General features: G+C 39.0%; 1 protein-coding gene across 5 annotated transcripts in view; it reads right to left on the bottom strand.

Moving 5' to 3' along the window:
- The window catches only part of Lrba (LPS responsive beige-like anchor protein), a 478,393-nt gene that overhangs the window by 22,791 nt on the left and 428,090 nt on the right, over window positions 1–27,512 (bottom strand). For 3 of the 5 annotated variants that reach the window (XM_075950353.1, XM_075950355.1, XM_075950354.1), the window contains exons 49-53: window positions 25,143–25,232; window positions 19,753–19,945; window positions 14,690–14,752; window positions 8,833–8,988; window positions 2,441–2,608 (exon numbers count right to left, since the gene is read on the bottom strand). In XM_075950353.1, the coding sequence (XP_075806468.1) occupies window positions 2,441–2,608; window positions 8,833–8,988; window positions 14,690–14,752; window positions 19,753–19,945; window positions 25,143–25,232 (670 nt within the window). The remainder of the gene's footprint in view (window positions 1–2,440; window positions 2,609–8,832; window positions 8,989–14,689; window positions 14,753–19,752; window positions 19,946–25,142; window positions 25,233–27,512) is intronic. The other 2 variants (XM_075950356.1, XM_075950357.1) reach the window with 1 other exon arrangement.

The raw sequence follows: 27,512 nt of genomic DNA, 5'->3' as shown, positions 1-27,512 counted from the left end.
CGGACTCGGGCTGGTCACAGCCTCCGCTGAACCAGAGGCTCAGCAGACTGAATCAGCTCGTGGGAGGGTTTAAAACAGTTACATAGTAAAAATATCTGGGTTTGCCTGCTATTTGTTTTTTAAAAGCTTAGATTGGCTTTTTCGTTTTTTCTATTCTAATGTACATAAATTCTCATAGTAAGTAAAAGTACCTGTATGTCAGGATTCACTACTCAAAGCTAAAGCAGAACTGGATTGGGGCATCAGACATTATAAAGGGCGAGACAGGATGAAGTAATACATTTAGTAAAAATACATAACAGTTTTCTGAAATTTGTATTAGATGTGCCCGTGTTCTTCTGTTCCTCCCCCTCGTCATTACCTGTTTTCCTAGGTGTCCACGTTCACCGTATTACAGACAGTAAGAGAACGGGCACACTGCACAGAAGCGATAATGTTTTTATACGTACCAAGACGGTGCTGGTGTGGGGCTGACTGCCTCTGATAACAGTCACCACTGTTGCTTTTACAGATGAGAGAGAAGGGCCACAGCAGAGCTGGGAACGCAGATTTCTCCTCTACAAGGAGTCCCAGTATTCCCTCACTCCTCCTCAATTCTCTATTTAAATGTCATACATATAAAAACCATCTCTGGGCCATTTATAAGGGACTTAAGTAACATACATTTAAACATACGTACATATCAGTTAATGTGTAAAGAGATATAAAATACTTACTCTGAAAATTGACGCTTTCTAATTTTAAAACATAATTAAATCTCTGAAATGCTACAGCAGTTTCATGCAGGAATAGCCAGCATGGTTTTAATATTTCTCAGAATACACATGGCTGAGAACTCCACATAACACAGAGAAGGCAACCAACTCGAATGAAAAACAAAGACTCAAATATTTGTCTTTGAGGGTATAAATTGCTATACATGCAGAACATTTTAAGGCAAGGATCTAAATTCTTTGAGACAAATAACTCTAAGTGGTAGATTTATATAGTATCTATGTCAAATCTAGTTTTGCCCGAGATATTTATTTACTCTTCTATTTAAAGAAACAGGAAAAGAAACTGAAAGTAGTTATTCAATCTAGGAGGCCAGAAAGGAAGAGGCATTAGAATGCCACCACCCACAAGGAAGGATCAGATAGTGGATATCTTATAGAGAATGAAAAACAAAATCCCTGCATTTTTACCTTCTTTAAGTTGACTGTGTAAATAAGAGACATGTACAAAGTATACTTTCCCACAGTGCAAACGCAGTGGCTTGCTCTGACGTCTAAGGCTGGATTACCTACAGTATCAGAACTTTAAAATTATTTTCCTATTCTATTCACATAGAAGATTATCTTTGATTAAAGTCATAAATATGTCCACTAGATATCAACTGAATATAATGCTTGTTTATGATCTAATCCAAAGTCTCTAACGTACATAAAAATAAAAAATATTTTTGAAAAAAAAACTCTGGATTTTACTAAATAAATATCAGCATTCTACTAAAAATTTTTGAACAAAGTGTTCACTTTCATACAAGTATTAACTGTTTTTGCACAACCTGAGAAGTCAACCGAAAACATGACAGGGTGAAATACACTTATACCCAGACACAACGCCCCACAGTATTTAGGTGACAGCACAAATCCTTCCTTAGCCAAATACACTGCAACCAGCCTTAAATTAAGAAATGTCTACCTTATGAAACAGAAATCTACAGCTATTCTTACAGGAACTCGTCTCTGTTGTCATAATCATTTTAATTAAATTCTCATTTTTCAGGTGGTCCCTTTAATTGTTTTTCCTACTTCTTAATGTGTTTTTTAAAGCCCTCTCTTGACTGCAGTTGTGTGCGACTGGTTTTAATGGTGGCTGTTTCCTTTTTTGCCTTCTGTGAATTACAATTTTAAATGGTTACACATTTTTGTGTTGTTGTTTTACTGCCTCCAGTGCAGTTTCTGAAAGATGTTTAATGCTGTTGTGAACATTTTCATTTCCCATCTGAAAAGTCAAGAGCCAATTTAAATATTACATATTGGCCTTTTATGACCTGTTTTATTTTTTAATATGTAAATAAAAGCATAATTTTATAAAGTTATAGATTCCAAACATAACTTTTATTTTGTTCTTTTAAAGCATGAGTTTAATAAACAAGATAATACGTCATTTTTCTTTTATGTTACATGTTATTGTTCATGAGAACACCTCTAGTTTACTTTGTGCATAAGAATGACCATAATGTAAAAATGAAGGTTTCATATGAGGACCTGAATTATCAGTGACTATGGGATGTTTTAGTAATCATGCCGTCTAGGTCAACCTTAAATTACAGCTTAGAAATTGAACATACTTGATAATTCAGTGTTGTTCTCACCGTAATGAAAGAGCGCTTCCCCCTCGAAGTGTTATTAGTCTACATTATTTCTAAAAGTTCACTTTAAAAAATAGTACTTACTGCCTGGGTTATCTCCAATTCCATTGCTTTTTCCATTCCAGTACCACAGAAGAAGGGTTGCGTCACGTGACCCTGAGAGAATGTAGCAATTTCCCCCTATATATGACTCAGAGCGAGCCAGGCAAGTGACGACATCCCAATGGCCAAACACCACTTGGATCAATTTTCCTAAAATATAAAGCAAATTTTCTTTAGCTGCAATTAAAAGACAAAGCAAGCTTCCAGCAAATACATAACCTGCAGAACACCGATGCCAGGATAATTCAGTCTGGGAAGGTTCTGACCTGGTAAGGTTTTGTTTTTAAATACTATCCATAATACTTTCAAAAAATCAAGTGAATAGCAGTAACATTTTTGAAAAGCATATGATAAAACTATTTCAACAAATAATATTTGAGTATGAGGATACCATATCCTTATAAACAGCTACTATAAATTACACAGGAATAATATTTACTGGTTAAAGCAGGCCCAGGAGAGTCCTTACCCTGGAACCATTTAACACTTTCTTGAGTTACTCTGTGACTCAAAACCAAAGCCTGCTGCCTGCCTTCCTGTGAAAGTACTGCAGAACTCAGCTCCTAACAGCCTCCGCTAATGAAGCTCTTCTGTTTTTAGGTCACGGTGAAGAGAGTTCCTTCTTTTTCAAACCAAGGCTATACATGGACTAACTTTTCATGAAAGAACAGTTTATCATGATTGCAATTCAAACCCCGGTGTTCCTTATTTTAATTTTCTGAAGGATGAAAATTCTTTTAAGGGTGATGATAAAACCAAGATTACAGTAGTTTAATGGGAAGGACTGAGGACAGTGGAGAGGAACTTAGTCAACGTCTATGCAGAAGAGTGGCCCACAAACCTGTGTCAGACATAAAAACCAAGACTAAGAGAAAAATGTATAGCTCAATAAGAAAAAACAAACAAAACAACAACCCCAAGTGCTTGCTGTGGAGAGTCACTGCTTAACTGACACTGTGGTACCACATCCACAGCCCCTCTAAGCCACCCTAGTTCATTGCGACCATTTCCTGGAAAAGCCTATAGTCTACAGATGAGTGCTACACAATGCTCTCAACTGAGTGTCGGCAGGGCAAAAGAACTCACACGTTAAAGAAATGAAAGTTTTCTACTTGGAACACACAGAACAACATTCAGAGGCCTAAGCTCTCAATTAAGAGCTGGCATCTAAAAGTACATAACCTCTCTTTTATTTTTCTTTCTTCTTCCTTTCCTTTCGTCCTTCCTCCCTCCCCTTCCCTTCCTCCCTACCTTTCTTTTTCTGTTTTGGTTTTTCAAGACAGGATTTCTCTGTGTAGGCCTGAAACTTAACAAAGCTGGCCTCAAACTCAGAGATCCACTTGCCTCTGCCAGAGAGCTGAGATTAAAGGTGTGCACCACCGCCACCTGGCTACTTTTCAAGATAGTAAGTGTAAATAAGAAAGTATTCACTTAAAATTTTAAATCATTGATTACAGTAAACTTAAAACTTTTTATAAATGTTTAAAATTTAGAGATAAAATAGTGAAACACTTATCTACATAAGGTAAAAGTCAAATGCAACTTTTCCACTCATGAGCAACAGGCTTGCAGAAGCAAATGCTACCAACCTTAAAACCAGACTTATTTAATTTTATTTAGTTAACACTTTTTATTTTTCACATCTTTTTAAATATTTTCTTTTATAAAAATTTATTTTATTTAATTAAAATTCAGACTTATTTCAATTACAAATTACAGTTAATAAAGGACATTAAGGCAGATCAAAAAAATCCCTTAAGGCCAGTATTTGAATTGTTAAATGTGCCACAAGTTTTTGAAATGTCTTCAGCCTTCTAAATTGACGCTAGACATTTCTCTTACAAAGTCAGACTGTATCAGTAAGGCATCTGCTAGGAAGAATTCAAAATTTTAAAACTAAATAGGAAATGTATATCAATTTTTATTTCATTTTTAAGTGAAGATGTTTAGTAGTAAACAGGCTAGGTGCCTGCACTCCCATAGAGTTCACAATGTGTCTTCACCGCTGAAGGAAGCTGGTAAGTCATACTGGCGTTATGTCTTGGTCACAGTCTGACCAGGGACGTCCGCTTTGGCCTCTCCCTAAGTGCGAGAGCTCGGGAACTGCGGAAGTGAAGTGAACATGTTACTCAAGCTAAGGTCTGTTCTGAAGTCCAGCAACTGTCGAGTTGTGTGAGCACTACCAACTAGGTAAGTGAGGTACAAGGTACCCAAAAGACCTAGGAGTCCTGGTGCAATGGTCCCGGAACCTCACAGAGAACTATTTGCTGGGCAGCTTACTTCATTTCCAGCTAGTTCAGGGGCCAGGTGGGAAGCCGTCATTACCGACACAGAATGTTCCATGTTGTTCCTCCTTAAGCCACTACCCTGTTCCTCTTGTGTGTGAGGAAAACAGATACCCACTTGCTGTGCTTTCTTTTCCTTCTAAAATTACCTAGTTTTAATTTACCTAGCGTCTACTAGGTGCTGAGCATTAGGTTTTCTTAAATGTACACAGTGGTAAGGATACACTGTTCACACCCTCAGGGCCTTTGTTGTCTAATGCTGTAGACAAACACTGAAATAAAGTGAACAGATACACAGTGATGCGTTCTACAAAAAAGAACAATCTAAAATCAGTGAATGGAAGGAAAATCCAAATGGGAGGAAGATATAAACGTTATACCAAAGGAGTTTCCTGTCTAATCCTGCTTAGCTTTATTCTCTAGAAACTGCAGGCTCAACTCCAACAAACATTCTCTCTACAGGTTTGCTTGCCCTGCTCTGGCAGCCCAGCTCGGCAATCTCCACTGCTGTTGTGATATGGAGGCTTGCTCCTTCTAAATAAATCACAGTATAAATACCTGCTGCTCTTTTGGTAAATTATTTTCTGATAATCTCATAAGTGCTCTTCAGCCTTTATTTTTTGTTTCCTTTAATACCAGGCTACCTCTCCACACATTAATATCAAAAATTACCACAAACACTAGAATATCCCTTTTTTGACAGAACAAATTTTCTACTTAATGCTTTATTTGACAGCTGTGCTACAAATAAAACAATCCCAGCACAGAACTCCGCACCACTGCATCTAAATGTGGCCAGAAAATAATTCTGACTGCCGGGGGAGGTTTTATTGTTGCCTCTGCTGCTCTGGTTGTGCCATGAAAACATGATTTATGTTTCAAGAATTTCCTGTTACAACCCAAATACCCCTCCCCAATCTAATAAGAGGAAGATTTTTTTTTTGGCTTGTGTGCTAAAATATAATTGAATTCAACACTTGTGATGGCTTTGCCTTTATATATTAACTGATCATACAATTTTCCCTTGCTTCTTCACCAAACTTAAGGAAAAAATTAGTTGATAATACCTATTGTCATAAAAACACAAATTCCCATTTTTCTCATTGAAATTACTTTTAAATAAAACTAGCAGCTGAGTATGCATAGAAGACATACAAAAGGAATATCACTTGAGGGTTCTTTTTTCTGCACTTTTATAGAAAATATAAATTTTTAAATGTCAGTTAACTTGATATGAAGTTTAAAATAATGCTATTTCTTATGACTATTTTACATACACAGAGTCACATATTTTTTATACAGGGTATTACAAGGTTTCTGTTGGGGGGAAGTGAAATGATATCAACTATGTTAAGTCTAACGGAACATGGCCTGCCCACAAGGAACTTAGGGCTACAGATTATGGTGGTTTTCAAAATAACCACGGACAGTGACACCTGTGTGAGTCAATGTAGAAAAAGAAAAAAAAAGAGAGAGAGAATGCTACATATAAAGTCGGAAGTGCCAGGCCAAGCCCCATTCTGTTACTGTTAGCTACTGAAATTTCAATATACCACTTAACTCTCTAAATCTCTGTCCATATTGTCTAAAAATGGAATAAGGACATGTATCCACTCCACAAGAGTTTTATGAAGCTTAAACAATAATATGTATGCCTAAGAACTCTGTAATTTCTAAAAAAAGAATGGATATAGGAATTATGTAAATTATTAGTACAGTATGAAAGTTAAGCTCTACTTAATATATATTGGTATTTAATACATATAATACAACAAAAATAATAGAGAATGTCAATGAATTCAAAAGTTTTATAATACCAAAATTCATGACTCTACCCATATTCTGACAAAGGTCAACCCTGGAGATGTGAGTAGGCAGTGGTTGCCAGGACTTCAGAGTGTGGGAAAAAGGGACATCCAGCGGGTGACATGAGGGGATTGGGGGTCATGGAGCTGTTCTGCACAGAGTCTGTGAGATGGTGATGTAATTCTGTGCACTGTCAAAACTTAAACACTATAAGTCAAAAAGCATGGAATAACTTACTGTGTGAAATTAAAAATAACCTTTCAAAGTGTGAGAACAATAAGCAGTCTAAAAGACTACTAAGAAAAACTTATGAGGGACGTATCATGTGTAACCCAGAGTCTGTGAGGACAGAGGGTGCATCAAATAATACTGAGGTTATTCTTTTATGCTATAATAATGAAAAGTAGAAATCTAAAATAGCCCATCAAAACAGAAGATTCAGTAAAATAAAGAAATAGTTTTAGAAAACATCAATTCACTCTGCAGTTCTACATAAAGTTTGTGGAATTTTAATTTCAAAATAATCCACCTCACAAAATGAAATATCTAAAAGAAAATACCCTCAGCTGCTCAGAAAGGCTTGGGTGATCATGTTTGCTTTCATGAACTTACATCAAAATAAAGTGGACTGTAAGAAAATGAGAATCAATTTCCTGAAGTAGAAAATAAACAGAAATTTTTCACCGAATAATTTTAAGGCTCATTCTCTAAATATTTTAGCAGAAGAGAGTAATTCCCCCATTCTCTCAGCTGTGCTACAGTAGTCTAAAAGTCACACATTTAAACTCCGTCAAGAACCATCTACTGTTCAGTCACCTGCTTATTAAGAGGAGCAAGAACCCATGCATTTCATAAGAAAGAGGACTTGCTAAAAGAAACTTAATTAAAAATTTCAATTAAGTAGAATTCCCACTACCAGAGCATTAATCAAGATACATGCATTTCCTTCTCCACTGACATATCTTCTTCCAGGGACTGGGCATCTGACAGTGGAAGACACTGTACTCAAAACAAACTCAGTCAACAACAGTTCATGTCACGATGTGGGAACCCCCTCTGTATGCTATGAATGTTTCATTACCACTGGTTAATAAAGAGGCTGCTTTGGCCTATGACAGGGCAGAATAGAGCCAGGCTGGAAGAGTTACAGAGAACAGGTGGGGTCAGAGAGATGCCATGTAGCTGCCGAAGGAGACAGGTGCCAGAACCTTACCCAGTAAGCCACAGTCTTGTGACAATATACAGATAATAGAAATGGGTTAATTTAAGATATAAGAGTTAGTTAATAAGAAGCCTGGGCTAATAGCCAAACAGTGTTGTAATTAATACAGTTTCTGTGTGATTTTTCAGGCCTGGGTGGCTGGAAACAAACAAGCAGTCACCAGCTAAAATGTTACAGTCCTATTGATTAATGAAGTAATATGGAATTAACATCTAACTCTAAGCTGGGTGGTGGTGGCACACATCTTTAATCCCAGCACTCAGGAAGCAGAGGCAGGAGGACCTCTGAGTTCTAGGTAGATCTCTAGTTCTAGGAGAATCAGGACTACACAAAGAAATCCTATCTCAAAAAAAAATCTTTAACTTTATTCAACTATATATTACCTATATATTTATTTTTTCTTCTCACAGTTTCTAAAATGTTTTAAGGACATGCTGTTAAATTTATCAATAGTTTAAATTTCTGCCATGCAAACATTCCTTGGATTATATCTGCTGTTGGTTTGTCCCTCAGGGATCTGAACTTCAAAAGCATCTGTCACACGCTTAGTCAGTAGTCGCTACTCTTCATGGGGGCAGAGGTTTCAGCAAGATTCTTTGCAGAATTGGGAAAGACAAGGATTATTCTCAAAGGATAGACTTCATGATTCTTCCTAATATGGAACAGAAAACCTTTTAAATAATTGAAATGTAAAAATACTTCGGTGTTTGTACACTTGTCTAAAATTGTATGTACATGTGCGTATAGTGTTTACATCCATAGCTTTGTTTGTACATGTTTGTACATTTGTCTAAAATTGTATGTACATGTGTGTACAGTGTTTACATCCATAGCTTTGCCTACAGAATGGAATTATTATTTTGTAAACATGTGCTTGGGAGACAAAACTGTTGAAAAACTTCCTCTTACAACATAGTGAAGCTAGCTCAACAACAAATGTTGTAGCCCACTATTTCCTGAAAGGGAAGATACATCCTCTTTATTTTTGGGAGTAAGATGAGAAAGCATTCTTGACGCTAAGTCATGATCTTTGGATTACGGATGAAGAAAATAAAAGTTACCTGTATCTGTGGAGTAGACTCGGAAACTCTTATCCCAGAAGCCGCAGACAAGAATGTAGCGGTTGTCAGAGGTAATGACGAAGCATTGGGAATGAACTTGGATGCTCTGGTCCAGAAGGTCAGTTATCTGCCTCCTGTGTGTCCCTGTGCCGCAGGCTGTGAGAACAGGGAAGAAGAAGAAAAAACTACTAAACTTACATGGATAAAGACATCCTACAGTCCCGTCACCTTGGGAGTTGGGGGTGAGAAAAGGAGAGACGAGATCCAGAGTACGTGACCAATGTGACTGCTGGAGGAATGGAGCCATTACAGTCAATATCTCAGTAAAAAAATGTTTGCTTAGAGGGAAAAAAAGTAGAATACACCCATTTTTAAAAACATTGTACAACTGTCAAAACATGCTTTCTAGTTCTTGGCCAGGACAAGTAGGTTACAGCCTCTAGATCTCACCACGGTTCGGGTTGTTTCTGACAATCTCATTATGTCTATTGCCACGAGATGGATTCATGTTGTGACAATCTATTACCTTTAACATTTTGTCATAAGGGAGAGAATTAGGATTTAAATGTCATATATTTGAAATATTGCAGCATCTTGTACTACTTTGGCTTTTACGGGTCTTTAATTTGACTAGAAGGGAACTTCCGTCCTCTCTGCTTACAGCTGCACACGTGTAAAAAAGGCAAGAATGAGGGGGTTCATTTAAGATCCTTGTGGGTGAAAAAGTCACAGCACACTGCCATGTTTCAATCTTTACTCAGTGATGAGATGAGAGTGACAACCCGGCCAGCTGCCCCCAAGAGCTCCAAGGCTCAGGTTAGGCAGGTTGTGACACCAAGCACTGGGGAAAAGGAACACAGGTTTGCCGTTGTCAGAAGAGCAATGTCACTCTGATGTTTTTTTTGGGGGGGGGGCGGGGAGATATTATTAAGCCAACAAGACAGAACCGTTGTTTTTAGTGACTTTCCATCACAGATAGAGGTTTTCATACCATGAAAGTTTGATTGCTCCAGAAACCAGAACGGAGTGGTTAAGTCTAACTTCTGTTTCTAGTTATTAAGTTCTTTATGCCAGTTTTCAGTTTGAGGGAAGAAACTATATATTAATGAAAAACTCAAAAATACTGGCTTTATAGTCATTGTGTATGATATCTAAATAATGTGGGGGGTTTAACAGAAGGCCTGCCAAATCAAATAAACAAGCAGACAAAGCATTTAAAATATTCTCAGGGCTATGCTGAAAACCAATGATGCCCGAACTATCCTCGACATAAACAGAACACACCCCACATGCAGGTATACATATAAAATCCTGCTAATGTCTGCTGACACAACTTATATTAAAATCAACAGGTAACAGAATGAGCTTTGGAAGGTTAATGGGGTAAGAAACTGCACCAATAGTAAAATGGGAAGAGTTCCAGTAGGGGGATCAGTTTTACTTCTCACACAAAAGGAAGTTGTGGCAGATGAGGAAAGGTTTTACAATGAATCACACACAGAATAGCCCACTGCAGTAAAACTGTGAGATACATATAGTCCATGAAACCTAGAAAAACAATGATTACTGCCACACTTCACTATACACAGAACCTTTAAAAACATCTTTTTGCCAGTATTTCTATGACTTTTGCTCATCTACTATTAATTCTCACTAATTTGGGGGAGGGCAGGCATGCACATAATTCTGAATTGAGGGATCACAGCGCCAGTGACTAACGCTGATATTTCTCCAGCACTCAGATGAACTAGTGTTTGTTTGTTGTGGCTTTTGTGTTTGGAGAAAGGGTCTCACTCTGTTTAGGTCTGCCTCTATTTCTGAGTGCTGGGACTATAGGTGTGTACCACTAAACCCAGCAGCTTAACTATTTTCTAAATGAATTCTTCTTGAAGTTTAACACCAAAAAGCTTTTTGTCATCTGTCCATCACCGATCCATCTGTTAGTTCATTTGGACATCCTTTGTTTGTCTCGCCCAGGCACTTTATGAGAGCATTTATATTATCCCACTGTTTTGTCTGTAAATTTACTTTGTGATTCAATCCCACAATATGTATTTGTAGGATATACATATATTGTATATTTGATTAGATAAGCAGCATCCAAACTTGGACATGACTACTTTGGGAGTATAAGACTTCCCACGGGATACGGCACAGATGGTTTTATGTGAATCAATTTCTAGTTTCTCAACTTTCATATATTCTCTTGTCTGAAACTGATTTGCCTGGGAATTCTCCTGTGGGTTTTCTTTCTTATTTCTTCTTTTGCTTTAGATGAAACCATGTTATACTCCTATCCATAATCTTTGTATGGTTCTTTACCCCTGGGGATTAAAATCTCTTGGGAGCCAAGGAACAGGAACAATGAAAAATATTGATTATACTAAAAAGTGAATGCCTCGGTGTTATCAATTTGTAGGTCAGATGGCTTCAAGATACTGGAATGAGGATCTAGTCACACTGCTAATCAACATTAAAAGTAATCTTCAACAGCAAGGTTAAAAGGAAAGATACCTAATATTAGACCATAATGATGATTCTTAATAGATCATTACGTGAATTTTGTTATATATTACAAAAAGTACAAAAATCTATATGGCATAGAGCAAAACATTTCCCTTTCTCCTCTACTTTCTTATGTAACATTCCTCAGCTACAAAATCAAAGCAATAGGGACAGCTCTGTTGAACAAATCTACCTAGCCAACTTAGAGTTAAATAATGTTTATCAACACATGCACTATTAGAAGGGGAAACACCCCATTTAGTTAAATGAAGACTTATTTCTAAAAAGTGCTTGCTTTTATATTTCTTTAGTATTAAAGTTCATTATAGGACTGGGTTATACTTTGGTGGTACAACACGTGTTCAGCACTGCTGAGGCCCAGAGCTGGATCTCCAGTGCCACACTGAAAAGCCCACATACTTAGCTACAAGTATAAACTGTAAGGCGGTGAGAAGTGGTGGCACACACCTGTGAACGCAGCGCTCAGGAGGCTGCAGTGGGAAGACCTAGAGTTCAAGGCTGTTTTGCGCTATAATGAATTCCAGGTTAGGGTATAGAATGAGACTTTAGTTGTTGTTTTCTGAGACAGAATTTCTCTGTGTAGCCCTGACTGTCCTGGAACCCGCTCTGTAGACCAGGCTAACCACGAAATCAGAGATCTGCCTGCCTCTGTCTCTCAAGTGCTGGGATTAAAGGTGTGCAACACCACCGCCTGGCTAGAATGAGATTTTAACACATACACACACACACACTCCCCAAAACAAAACTGTTGGGACTAATGAGTCCTGGCCTTCAGCTGCTCTTCCCTCCTAGAGCCTTCTAATTGAAGTTACTAGAAGCTGTGCCTAGCTTACAGGATCAGAATATGGGATTTTCACCTGTTGGCCATTGACTGGAGTGTATTTAAGCCTCCATGGTGCTAATAAAGGGGGCCTTTTGGTATCAGTGTTTAAAGGTCTGCGTGTGGTCTGTCTTCTGCGTCTGTATTCTCAACCTCCAGCCCCTTGCCCAAAGCTCACGAACTGGGGTCTAGCGCATAGAGCCCAGACGGGGGCACGGTGCGCGGCACAAAACAAAAGAAAGGCTGTAAAGGCTACTCAGTGTAATTAAAGATTTTAATTTTTACTTTTGGGGTATTATGTTTTTATTTATTTCCAAATATTTTTTTAAATGAAGCATAAAACAAATCTGAACCTTGAATGCACAGAACAATCTAAGTTTATAGACATATGTTTTAACTTTCCATACATATGTTCATGGCTGAAAAGTATAATAGCATAACCAGTTAAGAGTTAAGATAAAATTATGTGAAGAAAACAGGAAATAAATCAAAAGTAAAAAAATAATTTGGTGAAATTTCCAACTGTTGAAGGTTTTCATATGTATTTTTAAAAGTAAAAGATGTTGAATACCAGTTCATTTTGATATTGGGATTCCATTGGATATATCACAAATGTTTTCTACTATGTCAGAAATTTTAACTACTTGGAATTATGCTAAAAACTTTTGTGTATAAATTTTAAGATTAGTGAGGAGGATGGGATTACGCTTGGTTGACAGAGTCCTTGCCTAGCACGTCCGAAGTCCTGGGACTGACACTTAATGGTGGCACACACACCTGAAATCCCAGCACTCGGAAGTTCAAGGTCATCCTGAGTCACTACTGACCTTGAGGTCAGCCTGGGCTACCACAGTTACTGTGGTGAATGGAGGGGCTGTTTGATGGCCAGCAATCTGGAAGCTCCTGTGGTAAACCATGACCCACAGGCTGAATGAGTCATACCTGTAGGTCATTAAATATGAAGCATTATTCGAAAGCAGGAACACCCATCTATTGTCCGTCCATGGTGGCTTTGGTACTGAGATCAAAGAGTTAAATAACTGTCTGAAACCTTAAGACCCACAAAGCCTGAAATATTTAATATTTGGCCTTTTACCAAGAAACATTGCCCATATTGACTGAATTCATTTAATTATATTACAGAATATTCATTGCCATGTTTTAAAGCGGTGAGCCTATAATTCAGAAAGAGTGTTTTACATGTCTTAGCAAATGGGCTTTATTTTCCTGATTTTAAAACTACAGAGTGAGCATTTTTCTTTGCTACTTTTAAGAAGTACCAAGCAGTATCTTTCCAAAGCAAAATGAAATTAAGGGTTTAGAATGAAATTCAGAATAGTATTTACAGGGGAAATGACTAATGAATTGTTTTTGAATTTCAAGTTTTGTTCATCCTGTAGTAGAAAATCATCTACTGAATGATAACCATTTAGTGTTCTATTGTGGTGAAGACTTAAAAAAAAACAGGGTAACATGCAAATAGGGAACATAGATTTTTAAATAATAAATCTGCTAATTCATTTGCAAAATTAATATGTAAAATGGTAACATTCTAACAAATTTATTTGTTCAGGGTAAATTTGCCAAAATTAAAGGCCAAATATCGATGCTGGTTGCTTACCCCCATGGTAAGGCAATTATGGTTTGCTTTTTTTTTTTTTTAATTCTAAAAGTTATCAAGCTTAACCTTTTTGGTGACACCACATTTGAAATCCCGACGCATAAGAATGACAAATGCTAGCTAGAGATCTCAGCTAAATGACTCCAAACCATACCAGCAATTAAAAATTCTACGTCATCTGCTGCAGATGCTCTCCTTTCCCTGCGACTCTTTCTTGTCTCCTCCCTATTTTTTTTCTTTCTCCCTCAACAAATTTAACGTCCAATGGCAATTTATTGGCTGTAGGACTCTAGGAAAATGAATACAAATATCTTAACACTCCCATTGGCTGGGCGATATATTTCAAATTTGAAACCGCTCTGCAATTGCACACTAACCCCCCTGACTGAACAGAGGACCCGGGAAGAAAGGATTCATCTCCTTTAATGATGAGACCCTGGCATTACAGTTTTATTTTTTATAACACAGTGCTGCTAAGAATCCCACTGTTATTATGAAAATTTCCCTGGCAAAGAAGCCCCATCACATCACGCTTGCACCAATTCATCATAACGCGCCTCGCTCCTGCTCATCAACAAGTCTGAGTGATGAAAAGATCCAATATTATCCTGACAGTACTTCATGCGCATTCTCAATCACACATTATTACAGCATCCATATTAATTTTCAGTGACACGCGTCCTAGGCCTGTTCAAATTAGGCAAACCAACGAGGGGGAGTTGATGAAATACCAGCATAGCCACAGCTCATTGCATTCCAATTTGCATGCAAATGGTTTATCAGGAAAATTCCATTCCCAGCAACCAGCAAGTGAAAAACAACTGTAATCTACACTTCAGGGCCACCATACAGAGCTTAATGAATCGCAAAGAGGGAGAGAAGTGACAGACCTATGAGAGGATCGATTTCCACTGGCAGCTGGTATGGCTGGTCTTGTACAGCACCTTGGTGAGCTAGAATTCACAAAAGAAAAAAAAGCATTATTTTTCATACACTTAACTACAAAAAAGCACACGTCAACCTTACACAGAATCGTTTCCAACCTCCAAACCTCTCGCGCAGTTTTGTAAAATTTAAAGAATAAAAGTCCAGGTGTTTTTACGGCTCACTTATTAAACATTTATCTTAGACTAGTGCTGCTCTGAACATGTGCCACTGCGGTGGCTCCAGTCCTAGGCCATAAGCTATAGCAGATGCTTGACTGGCAGCCTCCGATGCTGCAGCAAAACAGAATTAAGTGGTAAAGCGTGCTGAAAACAAAATGTGACAACCATCTGCTGACTGCAGCAAACACTGGTTTCATTCCTTCTTAAAAAGGCAGTTTTGAATGCTGCAGCACAAAGGATCCACAAAAAAATGTCAGTTTATGATGGAGAAAGAGGAAGGTCTAAGTCAGGGAACGTTTAGTGTTTCATCCATCACCAAAAATCAATCAATTGAAAGTTTGAATAAAAATAAAGGTATCCGCAGATAAATGTCGTAGTTAAATGCATTTGACTGAAATATTTTCTTAAAGATTGGAGTGAGGGTTTTTACAAAGTTTTATTAATATTTAATATTTCCATGGTTTTGACTTAAAAATACCCTGCAAAGCAAATGAGTTAAAAAAAAATCAATCCAGACTAAGAATAGTTTGTTCCATCCTCAGAATGGTTTTGTAGATGCAGGCAAATTATGCTGCAGTTGAATAGAGGTTTTGTAAGCTATTTCTCTGCAAGAGTGGAAAGACTTTCGGTCCAGAGGGAATGCAGTGCACTGGCTCGCTCTGCAACTCGGTCTTAGTGTACAGCAGGTGACCTTTCCAGATGCATAGTTCTCATCACTAAATTTTAGGTCCCTTTCTGAATTCTTTCCTCAGACCACTGCTCTTTACCCTGGTCGGTATCTGCCTTTAGATGCACAAGTATCAACAGCCTTGCTTGGATGAGCCCCAGATTTTACTCAGTATTATCGGATACCAGGGGGTTTTCTGACTGTCGTTGGTGGTTGAAAATAAACAACAATGCATTTTATGAGCTCATCAGATTACTTTAAAACTTATTAGGGTATATTTTCTCTAGTTATTAAATACCACCTTTTCAAGGATGCTTGGCAAACTTTAACATCGATAAAACCTGAGCGAGACCAATACTGGCAGTAAAAGCTATAGGCAAATGTGTGTAAGAAACGGAAGGAGCTGAAACCACACAGTAGAGCCAGTGACTTCCAGCCACACCAGTGCCATTCACAATGGGTCTCTGCTCTGAGACCTGAGGCCGTAAGAAGCATAAGCCAACTGCTGAAGAAAGGAGCCTCAGGAGCTCAGCCACCTCCAATTCTACTTCTGCCACCTCGGGCAAGTCGTGTAGCCTCTGTTCCTGCTCAACCTCTGCTCTCCAGTGGTTGAGGGACTGAGTTAGTATACCCCACAGGATGGTCAGAGGCTCTTCAAAGTCCTTTTAATGGGAGGAGAAAATAAGATTTGTGTCCTGTTTTGTTTTGAATACTTGGGGTTGAGCCCAGGCCTTTGAATATGCTACACTATTTGGCTAATACCCAACAGAAAGTATTTGTTTTGTAAATCATGACACAAATATTATTAAAAAAAACCAACAAAGTCAGCCCAATGAATAGCTATGGAAACCGTAGGTTCTCAAAGAAAACAGAATCTAAAATTAATAAAAACTGATTGAATATGAATTGACATTCACCAAGAAGAACTGCTAGTGATTTCTGTTTTAAATCAAGTCATACTGGCTGGTAAAGGAATTACGAGGTAGATGAAAAATGAGGGTCTCCTCTATAGATCTGAAACGAGGCAGAGGTATAATGGAATTATGCTTAGAATTTTTTAGATGTAAACATAGTTCAGATCTGGATATCATATTCTAGAAGGGCAAATTTCTTTGGTAATGTCCATGTCATCATTCTCTATATTGTTTGTGGCAAGCTGTGTGTCACACTCCGAAGGAGGCATTATGTAAAGTGTGGGAACAAATACTACTAATGAAATGGGTGTGGGGCCATAACAGCTGGCTGGAGACAATGACAGGCAAAAACTGCAGAACCATGCTGACTCCAGGCTCTAACCTTAGAATGCTGTGCTGATGCTAGGAACATCAGGATACACATGAATGGGACTCTATTGGTAGAAACCAACATTAAGTTACCTTGCATATTTATAGAAAAAGTGGACTTGGGAAGGAAACTCCCACTTGCCAAGTATTAAAGAAAGCAAGTAAGTTAGAGAAGTAGCTGATTCAAAAGGGAAATAGTTCTCAAGACTTAAGGTGCTTTTCAACAGTTGAAAAGTCTGTCTCTCCAGCACATACATTGAAACATTTGGAAAGCTCCTGGTAACTATACACAGAGTGGAGAAATGAACAACTACATTTCTTAAAATGTTCACTCCCAAATATAAACATGTCTCCTGGAGAAACAAGAACAAAAAGATAAAATCATAGAAGCATTAAGGAACTGTCTCAATCTTTGTTTTTACTTTTTTAGAGAAATCTGTTCTCTAATCAAATACTAGCATTTCTACACACACTGTATCATTTCCATTGGCCATGAAAGTGGCTACGTTTAACCAATTTTCATGCCAATTCCAGATTCTTTTTGAAAGATTCCTTATTGAGTTTAGCCAATATGGCAGGTTTTCATTTGAATGTCTTTTGCATCACTCCAAAATCTCTTACATTTAATTTGGATAATTCTCTCATTCAATAATTTATACCTTTGCAACCACTTCAGTTCAGGTGCTTTATAAAAACTTTACAGATTTAATTATAAGCAGAAAACCAAGTCATTTCTACCTGTATCATTAGCCAATTCTGAGGAAAAGTCAATTATCTTTAGGACTTTAATAAGTTTTCCAAACGTCTTAACAATATTTTTAAAATTATAGTGAGCTGGAGAGATGGCTCAGTAGTTAAGGCACTGTCTGCTCTTTAGAGGACGCAGGTTCTGTTCCCAGTATCCACATGGCAGCTCACAACTATCTGTAATTCCAGTCTCAGGGGATCTGTCACCATCTTTTGGCCTTCACGGACACTGCATACACCATGGTATATAGCAGCAGAGATCCTGAGACAGAAGTTGGTACCTCTTTGATAGGTTTGACAGTGCTTTTGTTTGGAAGAATTTAGACTTTGGTACTTTGGGTTAGGAAGGCAGTGGAGTGCTTTAAGCACTGCTTAATGGGCCACAGTAGTAGGAGCGTGGGAAACAGTGGTGTTAAGAGTTACTTGAATTGGAGTCTGGGAGGCTGTCTCAAGAGGGTTCAGAGGGGAAGAATATTAATATGTGGCCTAGAGATTGTTCTTGTGGTATTTTGGTGAAGAATGTGGCTGGTTTTTGCCCTTGTTCAAAAAGTTTGCTGGAGGCTAAAGTGAAGAGTTATGGATTAATTCTGTTGGCAGAGAAAAATCTCAAAACAGCCTAGTATAGACTCTAGTTGTGTGGCTATTGGTGTTAAGTCTGACAAAGACTTATAATGAAAAGGAGCAAGCTGAGCAAATATAAATATAAAATATACAGATTAAGAAAAGGGGCACTAGGAAGTGGACTGGAGCTAAATCCTGTGTTCATGGAGATAAAGGGATTAAGAAGTGGAATAAAGGGAGTGGTGACCTCGGGGCAGGATCCCACCCAGCTAAATTTCCAACCTGTGAAAAGTTTAGAGTCCAGTGCAGTGGTACACTCTTTTAATCCCAGCACTCAGAAGGCAGAGGCTGGCAGATCTCTTGAGTTTTAGGCTAGCCTGATCTACAAAGCAAGTTCCAGAACATTAGACAGGAAAGAAAACCATGGAAACAGAAAGCAGGTAAAACTAGAATTGACCAAGGGGCCCACATTCCAGCCCCAGAAAATAGCAGAACTTGGCAGCTTCAGCCACATGATTCTGGCTTGAGTCAAAGATGTAAGAAAGGCATTATGGAACCTTCTTCTGTGCTGAGGCCAGACAGACATGTGTCAGGGGGCCTAGAGGGGAATTTTTAAATTGGAATGAATGGATTTTTGCATTATGATATGTCTATAAGTCTTTGAGAGCCAGGGAGTGGAATTTGGTGGTTTGAAAGAAAATGGTGCCCAAAAGGAGTAGCATTTTTAGGAGGAGTAGCTTTTTTTGGGTAGGTGTGGCCTTGTTGGAGGAAATGTGTCATTATGGAGTGGGTTTTGAGGTTTTCTATGGTCAAGCTACTTTCAGTGAGGCAGACCACTTCCTGTTGCCTGCATGTCAAGATGTAATCGGCACTGTGTGGGTCTGCATGCCACTATGCTTTCTGCCATGAAGATAACGGACTGAACCTCTGAGATGTAAGCCACCCCAATTAAATGTTTTTCCTTTGTAAGAGTTGCTGTGGTCATAGTGTCTCTCACAGCAATAGAGACCCTGGCTAAGACAGATGGTTTGGGATTCTAGTGGTTCTTTCAGTTGAATATGGCTATTTAGCACGCAGTGGAAGAAGGCAGTACTAATGGGCAGGCAGTACTTATTAGTACTCTGTCATTATATGTTCCACAACAGATCCTACCATGCCATGCATAAAAGGATAAGTTTGGGGTAGAGATTTAACCAGTGGAACAGAATTTGCTGTAAAAGATCTTAGGTTCAATCATCAGAGCTGCAAGAGAGTTAAAAACAAAAAACAAAAAAATCAGAACGTTTAGCAGATTCTAGACAAAAGAAAGTTTTTTGTCAGATGTAATCCAAATTAATAATTTGGGAAGTGGTACCTGATAATTATATGCCAATTGTAGACATAATACACAGGACCATTATACTAAAATATTTTGCTAGAAAAAATAATATTAGAAATAGTATCTTTGACAAGTATTAAATATCAGGTGCTAAAAATAGCTCACGTTTTTACATTTACACTATATGCCTTAGGTGGGATCTCTTTAAGCCTTTAATATTCACCATTTCGACTGACATTAATGTTTAAAAGTTCAGGTATTTCTTACTCACCAGGAAGGTTGTGCCACTTGTTCACAGCAAAGAGTCTGTTAGCAGTGACCGTGATGACAGCAGGAGTTGTCAAACCTGGCTGGGTGTTGGCTGCCACGTGGGTGACAGGGGAGTTAGAAGGGAACTTTAGGACCATGATGACATCTTGCTGGGCTTGGTCTGTGAACATCAATGGACTCTGCAGGAGGAGATACTGTTGAGTGGACAGACAAAACCCAAGTAAACAAAAGACAAAGAGAGAGAGGATACGGGAGAAGAAGAGGAAGAGCGTGTTAAAACAGGCTGCAAGTCAAAGTGTAATGTTCAGAAAGTTTGTACACTGTGCTTATGACTGACTCGCTTTGCCTATGGCACATGACATTAGAACTTTTTCCCCCAGCACTGGGGACTGAACCTTGGGCCTCCAACATGTTAAGCAAATGCTTTACCACTGAGCTACACCCCCAGCTCATGTTGGTATTTTTGGTGACTAAAGTAGGGTGTGTTAATGAAACATGTTAACAGTCTACAAATCTGGGCTGGAGAGATGGTTCAGCAGCTAAGATCACTGATTGCTCTTCTAGAGGACTAGGGTTCAATTCCCAGCACCCTCATAGCAGCTCACAACTGTCTATACTCCAGCTGCAGGGGCTTTGACACCCTCACATATATATGCAAGCAAAACACCAGTGCACATTAAATAGATATTTTTTTAAAGAAAAAAGTGTACAAATTTTATTGGCTCCCTTTCTTTGTCTACTGCCATGCAATGCTAAAAGGTGGTGTGATTTAGATTCAAAGTATTGGGGTGTACTAATCCATCCCAGTTGCCGTCATGTGTCACCCAGTGATCTTTTCATTTTAAACACAAATAAAAAGAATGAGAATAGGCAAATGTCATGAAAGCAAGTTAAGATAATTTCCAAAGATAATCAAAAGTAAGCCTTGAGTAGCATGAGTATTTTGACAACTGAGGCATGATTAAAACAAATATACTTTTTTAATAGCGGGAAGCATGCATTTATTACTATGGTGGAGAATTTATGAATGTAATATATAAACTTAATTATAAAGTTGTTTCAAAGCAATGTAAATGTGCTGGCAATATATTTGTATAGCACATCAAGCCATAAATAGGGATAAAGAGAAATGCTTATGTTTCTTTTCCCTCTCAGTTACAAACAACAACAACAACAACAACAGAAAAACCTCAAAGCTCAAGACATTTTTTACCTGTCCCTAGAAAAGTCAGAAATTAATCGAAAATACTATGCAAAATACTCTTCTAATAACCAGCAAGAAAATAAATCTTGAAGACTACTGAGGGTTTGTATCATTTCTATAGCCCATATGTCATAACCTAAGACACGGAAACACTACCCTAATTCACTGGTTTGTTTGTCCGTTTCTTTGGCTATCACACGGTAACTTTCCGCAGTGCTCCCTGACCATGTCTGTTTTCTAATAGCTGATTAGTATCGTTCAGGACTGAAACACTTAGATGAAATGCTTCTGGCTGCTTTCCTACCCTCATATTTCAGAACACCAGGTATATGTAAATGTGGAGGCACATATATTTAACACATTTATTCAGAACTGCTAATAAAAAATTAAATACATTTGCATTTTTATTATCAGCCCTTTTAAAAAAGTTATTAAGAGTACTTAGAAAAACATATTGCACTAAGATTTCCTATTTGCACTCTTTGCATAAAGGTGTAAATAAAGGCAACTAATAAGCTACCCAGACACCCTTCTGAGCAAGTGGCTAAAAGCCAATCAATATTATGAGTTAATCCTCCCTGGATGCTCATTCAATTAAAGGTGTCAGTAATGCCTCAACTGATGTGGCCTCAATTAAATCCAACTATCTGATGGTGTGAAAACACAGGGGGATACAGCAACAGCGGCAGAACCAGACAAATAGGCAGCTTCGTGCGCCTGCTAATTACTACACCTGGTGTATATCATGGCTCCTGCACTTATCGCAGCACGAGCTGGCTTTAATTTCTGCTATTTCATACGTGTGTATGGTGGGAGACAGTGGGATGGAAACTCATCTGAATGTTAGTAAAAACAATCAATAAATGTGGGCCCTTAATTCCAAAATAAACCCCTGATATCAGAAATTTTTCATACAAAGACCCATTTATATGATTTTCATTAAATTAGATCTAGAGGATGAGGAAAAAAGAGCAATGACAATGTTCTGTAAGCAAGTTTTTTAAAAACCCAGTGGAAAGGAAATGAACACCATTTCTGTATCCCAAGTCTTATTTTTCAACTACATTGTTTAAAAATATTTACTAAAGTGAATTTATAAACTCAGAGAAAATCAGAGTACAACAGATTCATAAAGTCTCCCTGAAAGGAAGTTCCTACATTTTTTTCTGAGATTAGCAGCTCATACTGTAAATATTATTAGGCTTAAATTGATGTTTCTAGCCTTAAAAAGCATGTGGGGAAAACCAACAACCCAATGTGTAGGAACAACATTGTGCTTACACAGTGACTCTTAGGGCCAACTCTTGGTTACGTGGCAAGGACAAAATACTTTACATAGCAAGCAACAGACACAACTTCTACAGCTATCCCCTGCTGCTTATACCCAAGTGACCCTCCAGTCAGCATCTCTATCACATCCTAGGAAGGAGAGCACACTCTGCCCCGAGGATGCAGCTTAGCAAGCCACCCCAGGGAACTCTGGGAAGAAGAGCATGTTCTGCCCTCCTGGGCTGGGCTGTGCCAGTGGCAACAGCTATAGATAAACTAAGAACTGGTAAAACTTGGAGGAGAGAAATAATCTCTTGTTAACCCTAGGAGCTTCTGCCAGCCACGTTGAGAAAGAGTAAGAACAGCTAGCCAAGTCAAATCAGTCCCCCCAGACTAATGGCATGCTTTCTGAAAACTGTGGGGTTTTTTTTTCTCTTTTTTTTTATATTAAATTTATTTATTTATTAAGGATTTCTGCCTCCTCCCCGCCACCGCCTCCCATTTCCCTCCCCCTCCCCCGATCAAGTTCCCCTCCCTCATCAGCTCGAAGAGCAATCAGGGTTCCCTGACCTGTGGGAAGTCCAAGGACCGCCCACCTCCATCCAGGTTTAGTAAGATGAGCATTCAAACTGCCTAGGCTCCCCCAAAGCCAGTACGTGCAGTAGGATCAAAAACCCATTGCCATTGTTCTTGAGTTCTCAGTAGTCCTCATTGTCCGCTATGTTCAGCAAGTCCGGTTTTATCCCATATTAGAGTATTACTCAGCAGTAAAAAACAAGGACTTCTTGAATTTTGCATACAAATGGATGGAAATAGAAAACACTATCCTGAGTGAGGTAAGCCAGACCCAAAGAGAGGAACATGGGATGTACTCACTCATACTTGGTTTCTAGCCATAAATAAAGGACATTGAGCTTATAATTCGCGATCCTAGAGAAGCTAAATAAGAAGGTGAATCCAAAGACAAACATATAGGCATCCACCTGGATATTAACCTTCATCAGGCGATGAAAGGAGACAGAGACCCACATTGGAGCACCGGACAGAAATCTCAAGGTCCAAATCAGGAGCAGAAGGAGAGGGAGCACGAGTAAGGAACTCAGGACCGCGAGGGGTGCACCCACACACTGAGACAATGGGGATGTTCTATCGGGAACTCACCAAGGCCAGCTGGCCTGGGTCTGAAAAAGCATGGGATAAAACTGTAGGTTTTTTTTTAATGTGCCTTCTTTGCTACCCACTTATGTATCAGATTAAAAATAGAATTTGTATAGGTCTGAAAAGGAGTTCAGCTATTAAGTTCAAAGAATAAAGATAATAAGGGCCTTCTACCCTACAGATCTGCCTCCAGGAGGTAATAATCTTTTGCCACATAGAAGAAATGGTGCAACAGGCTCAGAAAACATGGCTGTGCAGTGACTCTGGAGCAAGTCAATGGAGCAGTGGAGGGTTTCTATGAACCATCACCCAGCAGCCTGAGACCCATCCTCAAGTTATTACCAAGACTAATTCATACGTCCCAATGTAAATCATTCTTTCTATGTTTACAACATTATCTGTCATTGTTCTTGCTAAACATGCATTCTTTGTGTTTCTTTCTGCACACCAGAGTCATTTGATGCTCATTTAAATCTGATTTCACTGGTTTAAAAACACTTCAGAAATGATGATACAAATAATTTTTTAAATGTTTGTAGTATATTATGTATAAGTCATGTTACCATATAGAAAAGGGAAAACCCCTGGAGGAAAAAGAAGAGCACTAAGAGGAAAGAAAGAAAAGGACATGGGGGGAAAAAAGGAAGGAGAGAAAAGAAAAGATCAGAGGGCAGTCAGCAGGGCATCACCTCTTTCTCAGGCCCTCCTGGCTGCCCATCTCTCCTTCCTACCATCTGTCATCTCTATGACACAGCATGGAATTTGGATTTGTCATAAGTTGATCATAAGATTAGTGCATATAGATTTTATAGTCTCTATTCTAAATCTAGGACATCAAGGAACAGTTTTATGAGGGATAATGCGAGAAAAATATCTACAGTCATCATGTGTATCAATTTGTTGACTGTAACCCCCCGCCCCCGGGCCCACCACTGAAGACATGACGGAAGACATGCTTCAGAAGCTAAAGGCGATTAGCCATATTATTTTGCTGCCTAAGTCCTGATTCTAGCCTAGATTTTGACTTGTTTTGACCAAGAAGCCTCATCAACTGCTGATCTACCATGGGAGTGACCCATTCTATCTTCAGATGGAAGAGATGAAAGCTCACCTAGAGAGAGGAGCCACCCACTTCAGGCCCCGTGGTGACATAGTGAACTAGAGCAGAGTGTTCAACAACGTCTCCATCACAAGCAATAATGAACTGTTTTAAGCTATCCAGGCCAAACTACCATTCATTCCCTCCACATCAGAATAATTTTAAAATTCTGGAACTAGAAAATACAGTAGGTGTTAATAATAAGCACAATAGCTGGGTGGTGGTGGCTCACGCCTTTCATCCCAGCACTTGGGAGGCAGAGACAGGCAGATCTCTGCGAGCTTGAGGCCAGCACAGAGGGAGTTTCAGAACAGGCTCCAAAGCTACAGAGAAACCCTGTCTCAAAAAACCAAAACCAAAGAAACAACAAATAAACAACAACAACAACAACAAAACCCACAATAGCAAAACAAATCAAGAAACAGGATCAAACTAGAAAAAAGTTGAAATTTTATACGTGGAGCTCTTTATTCTACAATGAAGAGACTGTGGTCCTACAGAAGAAACCATGAGCTGATAAACATGAGCACTAGAGACTGTTTACTTTCTCGAGACGCCAGGGGAGAATATGATTGTGCTGGTGACACTATGTAGGTGAGAGCCTGGTGAGGAGAGCAGGGGTGAGCTGAAGAGGCCAGAGAAGAGTGGAAACAGCACTCACCGCTTGCATGGCCGAGCCTCGGGGAGGGTGAGGCTCTATGAGCAGTTGAGATGGTGTCTGTCCAAAACTTCGGATTTGAGCTTCAACGGCCTGAAAGGGGCACAGAAAAGTCTGAGGGTTAGGAGGGTTACGAGCAGAAGGACAATAGCCACCCCAAATGTTACTCTATACTTGCTTCTAGTTTCATGTCGAAAAATCAACCCGTTGTTCCCGCAGGGGACCTAGGCACCTGGCCGGGGCACTGAGGGCGAGGTCACCCTGCAGTGGGAGTTTCTACAACACTAAAATCTTTCTCCTCATGCTCAGTGACGTGAGGCAGAGAAAAGCTATCACAATAACAAAGTATCTCTCCTGCTTTTCATTTTCTACTCCTATCACGTGGAACGATGAGCAGCTGCTCTTTTACAGGTAGCTAGAAACTGCTGCTGCTTTGATTATAGTCTCCATTCCATCCTGGCATGGGGAGAGCAGGGTGAAAACAGCAAACCTAATACAGTTCCTCTGAAAATGGCTTGACACTGCAGTACCTTTGCCACAGCAAGATCATTATTGTTGACAGCCTCTTTGAACCTCGGGGGCTAAATAACAGGGTAAAAGCCATATGCTGTGTCCCAACATGAGATAGTGTAGCCAGGAACAGTTAAGCAGAACAGCATGTGTATGTGCCCTTTTGGGAAGGTGTGATGTGTGTGTGTGCATATGTGCACGTGTGTGTGTGTGTGTGTGTGTTTTGCAAAACATACACTATTAGTTCTTATTTGTCCACTTGGCATAGCTGACCACTTCCCAAGCCCCTCAACATAGGAGAAGATTCCTGCCCACAGTTATCTAGTGACTTTGTTTACTTGTTTAAGTCTGTCTCCTCCCATGAATAAACAATGACCATGAAAGAAGGCCCTGTGTACTTGCCCTGGATCTCTAACCTGAATGTTTGACTAGGACTTGTGATGAGACAGGAAGCCAGAATAAACAGGACCCTTGAATACCAGCAAAGTTGTCCAATCTAACTCCAAGACTAAAAGATAGAGAAAATCCCTCAAATCCAGAAGAAAATATATGTTCACCTTGTAGATGTTGTAACTGTAATCCTTAAGAGAGTACGTTTTCAATTTCTCTATGCTCTAAAGAATCTTTGTGCCGTAAAACACTTGACAGATCATAAACAAGGAAATACAACCATTGTCCAATATTAATTTCAAACTTTAATATGCTGTGGAGAACGCTAATGGCCTTTGCAAGGACCTTGTAGAAACAATGAAAGCATTTATTTATTTATGCACTCAGTAATCAGGAAATGCAAAAATACATAGTTTCATTAGGTCTGTCTCCCCTTCCCCTGTCTTACTTCCTTCCAACAAGGTGCACACAGCTGACCTTCGGCATAGGTCTTCCCTTTGAGAATGAATTCTTGGAGCTGGGCGGTGGTGGCACATGCCTTTAATTCCAGAGGAAGGCCAATCTCTGTGAGTTTGAGGCCAGCCTGATCTACAAGAGCTAGTTCCAGGACTGGCTCCAAAGCTACAGAGAAACCCTGTCTTGAAAAACAACAACAACAACAACAACAAAAAATGTATTCTTGGACTGGAGAAATGGTTCACCAGTTGAGAACACTGGTTGCTCTTCCCAAGGACCTGTGTTCCATTCCCAGGACCCATATAGCAGCTCAAGACTGTCGCAATTCAAGTTCCAGGGGATCTGACATCCTCACACAGACATACATGTCATGTCGGCAAATACAAATATATGTAAAATAAAAAATAAATAAAAGAATCTATTCCTCATAGGAAGAAGGGTAAATGTAGTTGGAAAGCTGAATAATCTGTCTAGTGTGTGAAGGCAAGCTGTAAAACCTACAGAGGATGAAAAACTAAGTGGGTAAGCAAAGCCAGCATGGGCAATGATCAAACTTTGCACTCACAGCATCCACAAACTATGTGATCTAATGCTGTGTTCTTATTTATAAACTAACAGGTTAAGCAATGTTTCTATAAACATCAATGCAAAGTGTTTTTGCATAAATTAGATCCTCAATGCGGAGTCAACCAACATTCCCTGAGAGCAGCTAACAACTACTTATTTGGAATTCAATTTCCCCAGGAACTTAAGTAACTTCAAATTTTATCATAACATTATTGTGTTCATTTTATAGGTAAGGAGAAGGAAACCCTGGATATCTTGCCTATGGTCCAGTCAAGATTTACACCTAAGCAGCTTTCCCTTCTGGGCCAACCAGTCCATCCTTTACTGCTCCAGCCACTGTGCGGTGTTAGGGAGGAGGCCGAGAACAAGAAAACCACAGGCTTGCAGATGAAAGGTAAGTATAAAATTTATAAATTACCTTTATTAAGTCATCACCATCATTTCAATGAA

The sequence above is a fragment of the Microtus pennsylvanicus genome, chromosome 16 (genome assembly GCF_037038515.1).
Source record: "Microtus pennsylvanicus isolate mMicPen1 chromosome 16, mMicPen1.hap1, whole genome shotgun sequence".
Classification (NCBI taxonomy): domain Eukaryota; kingdom Metazoa; phylum Chordata; class Mammalia; order Rodentia; family Cricetidae; genus Microtus; species Microtus pennsylvanicus.
The sequence above is the reverse complement of the archived record's forward strand: the minus strand, read 5'-3'. Positions and strand labels throughout refer to the sequence as shown.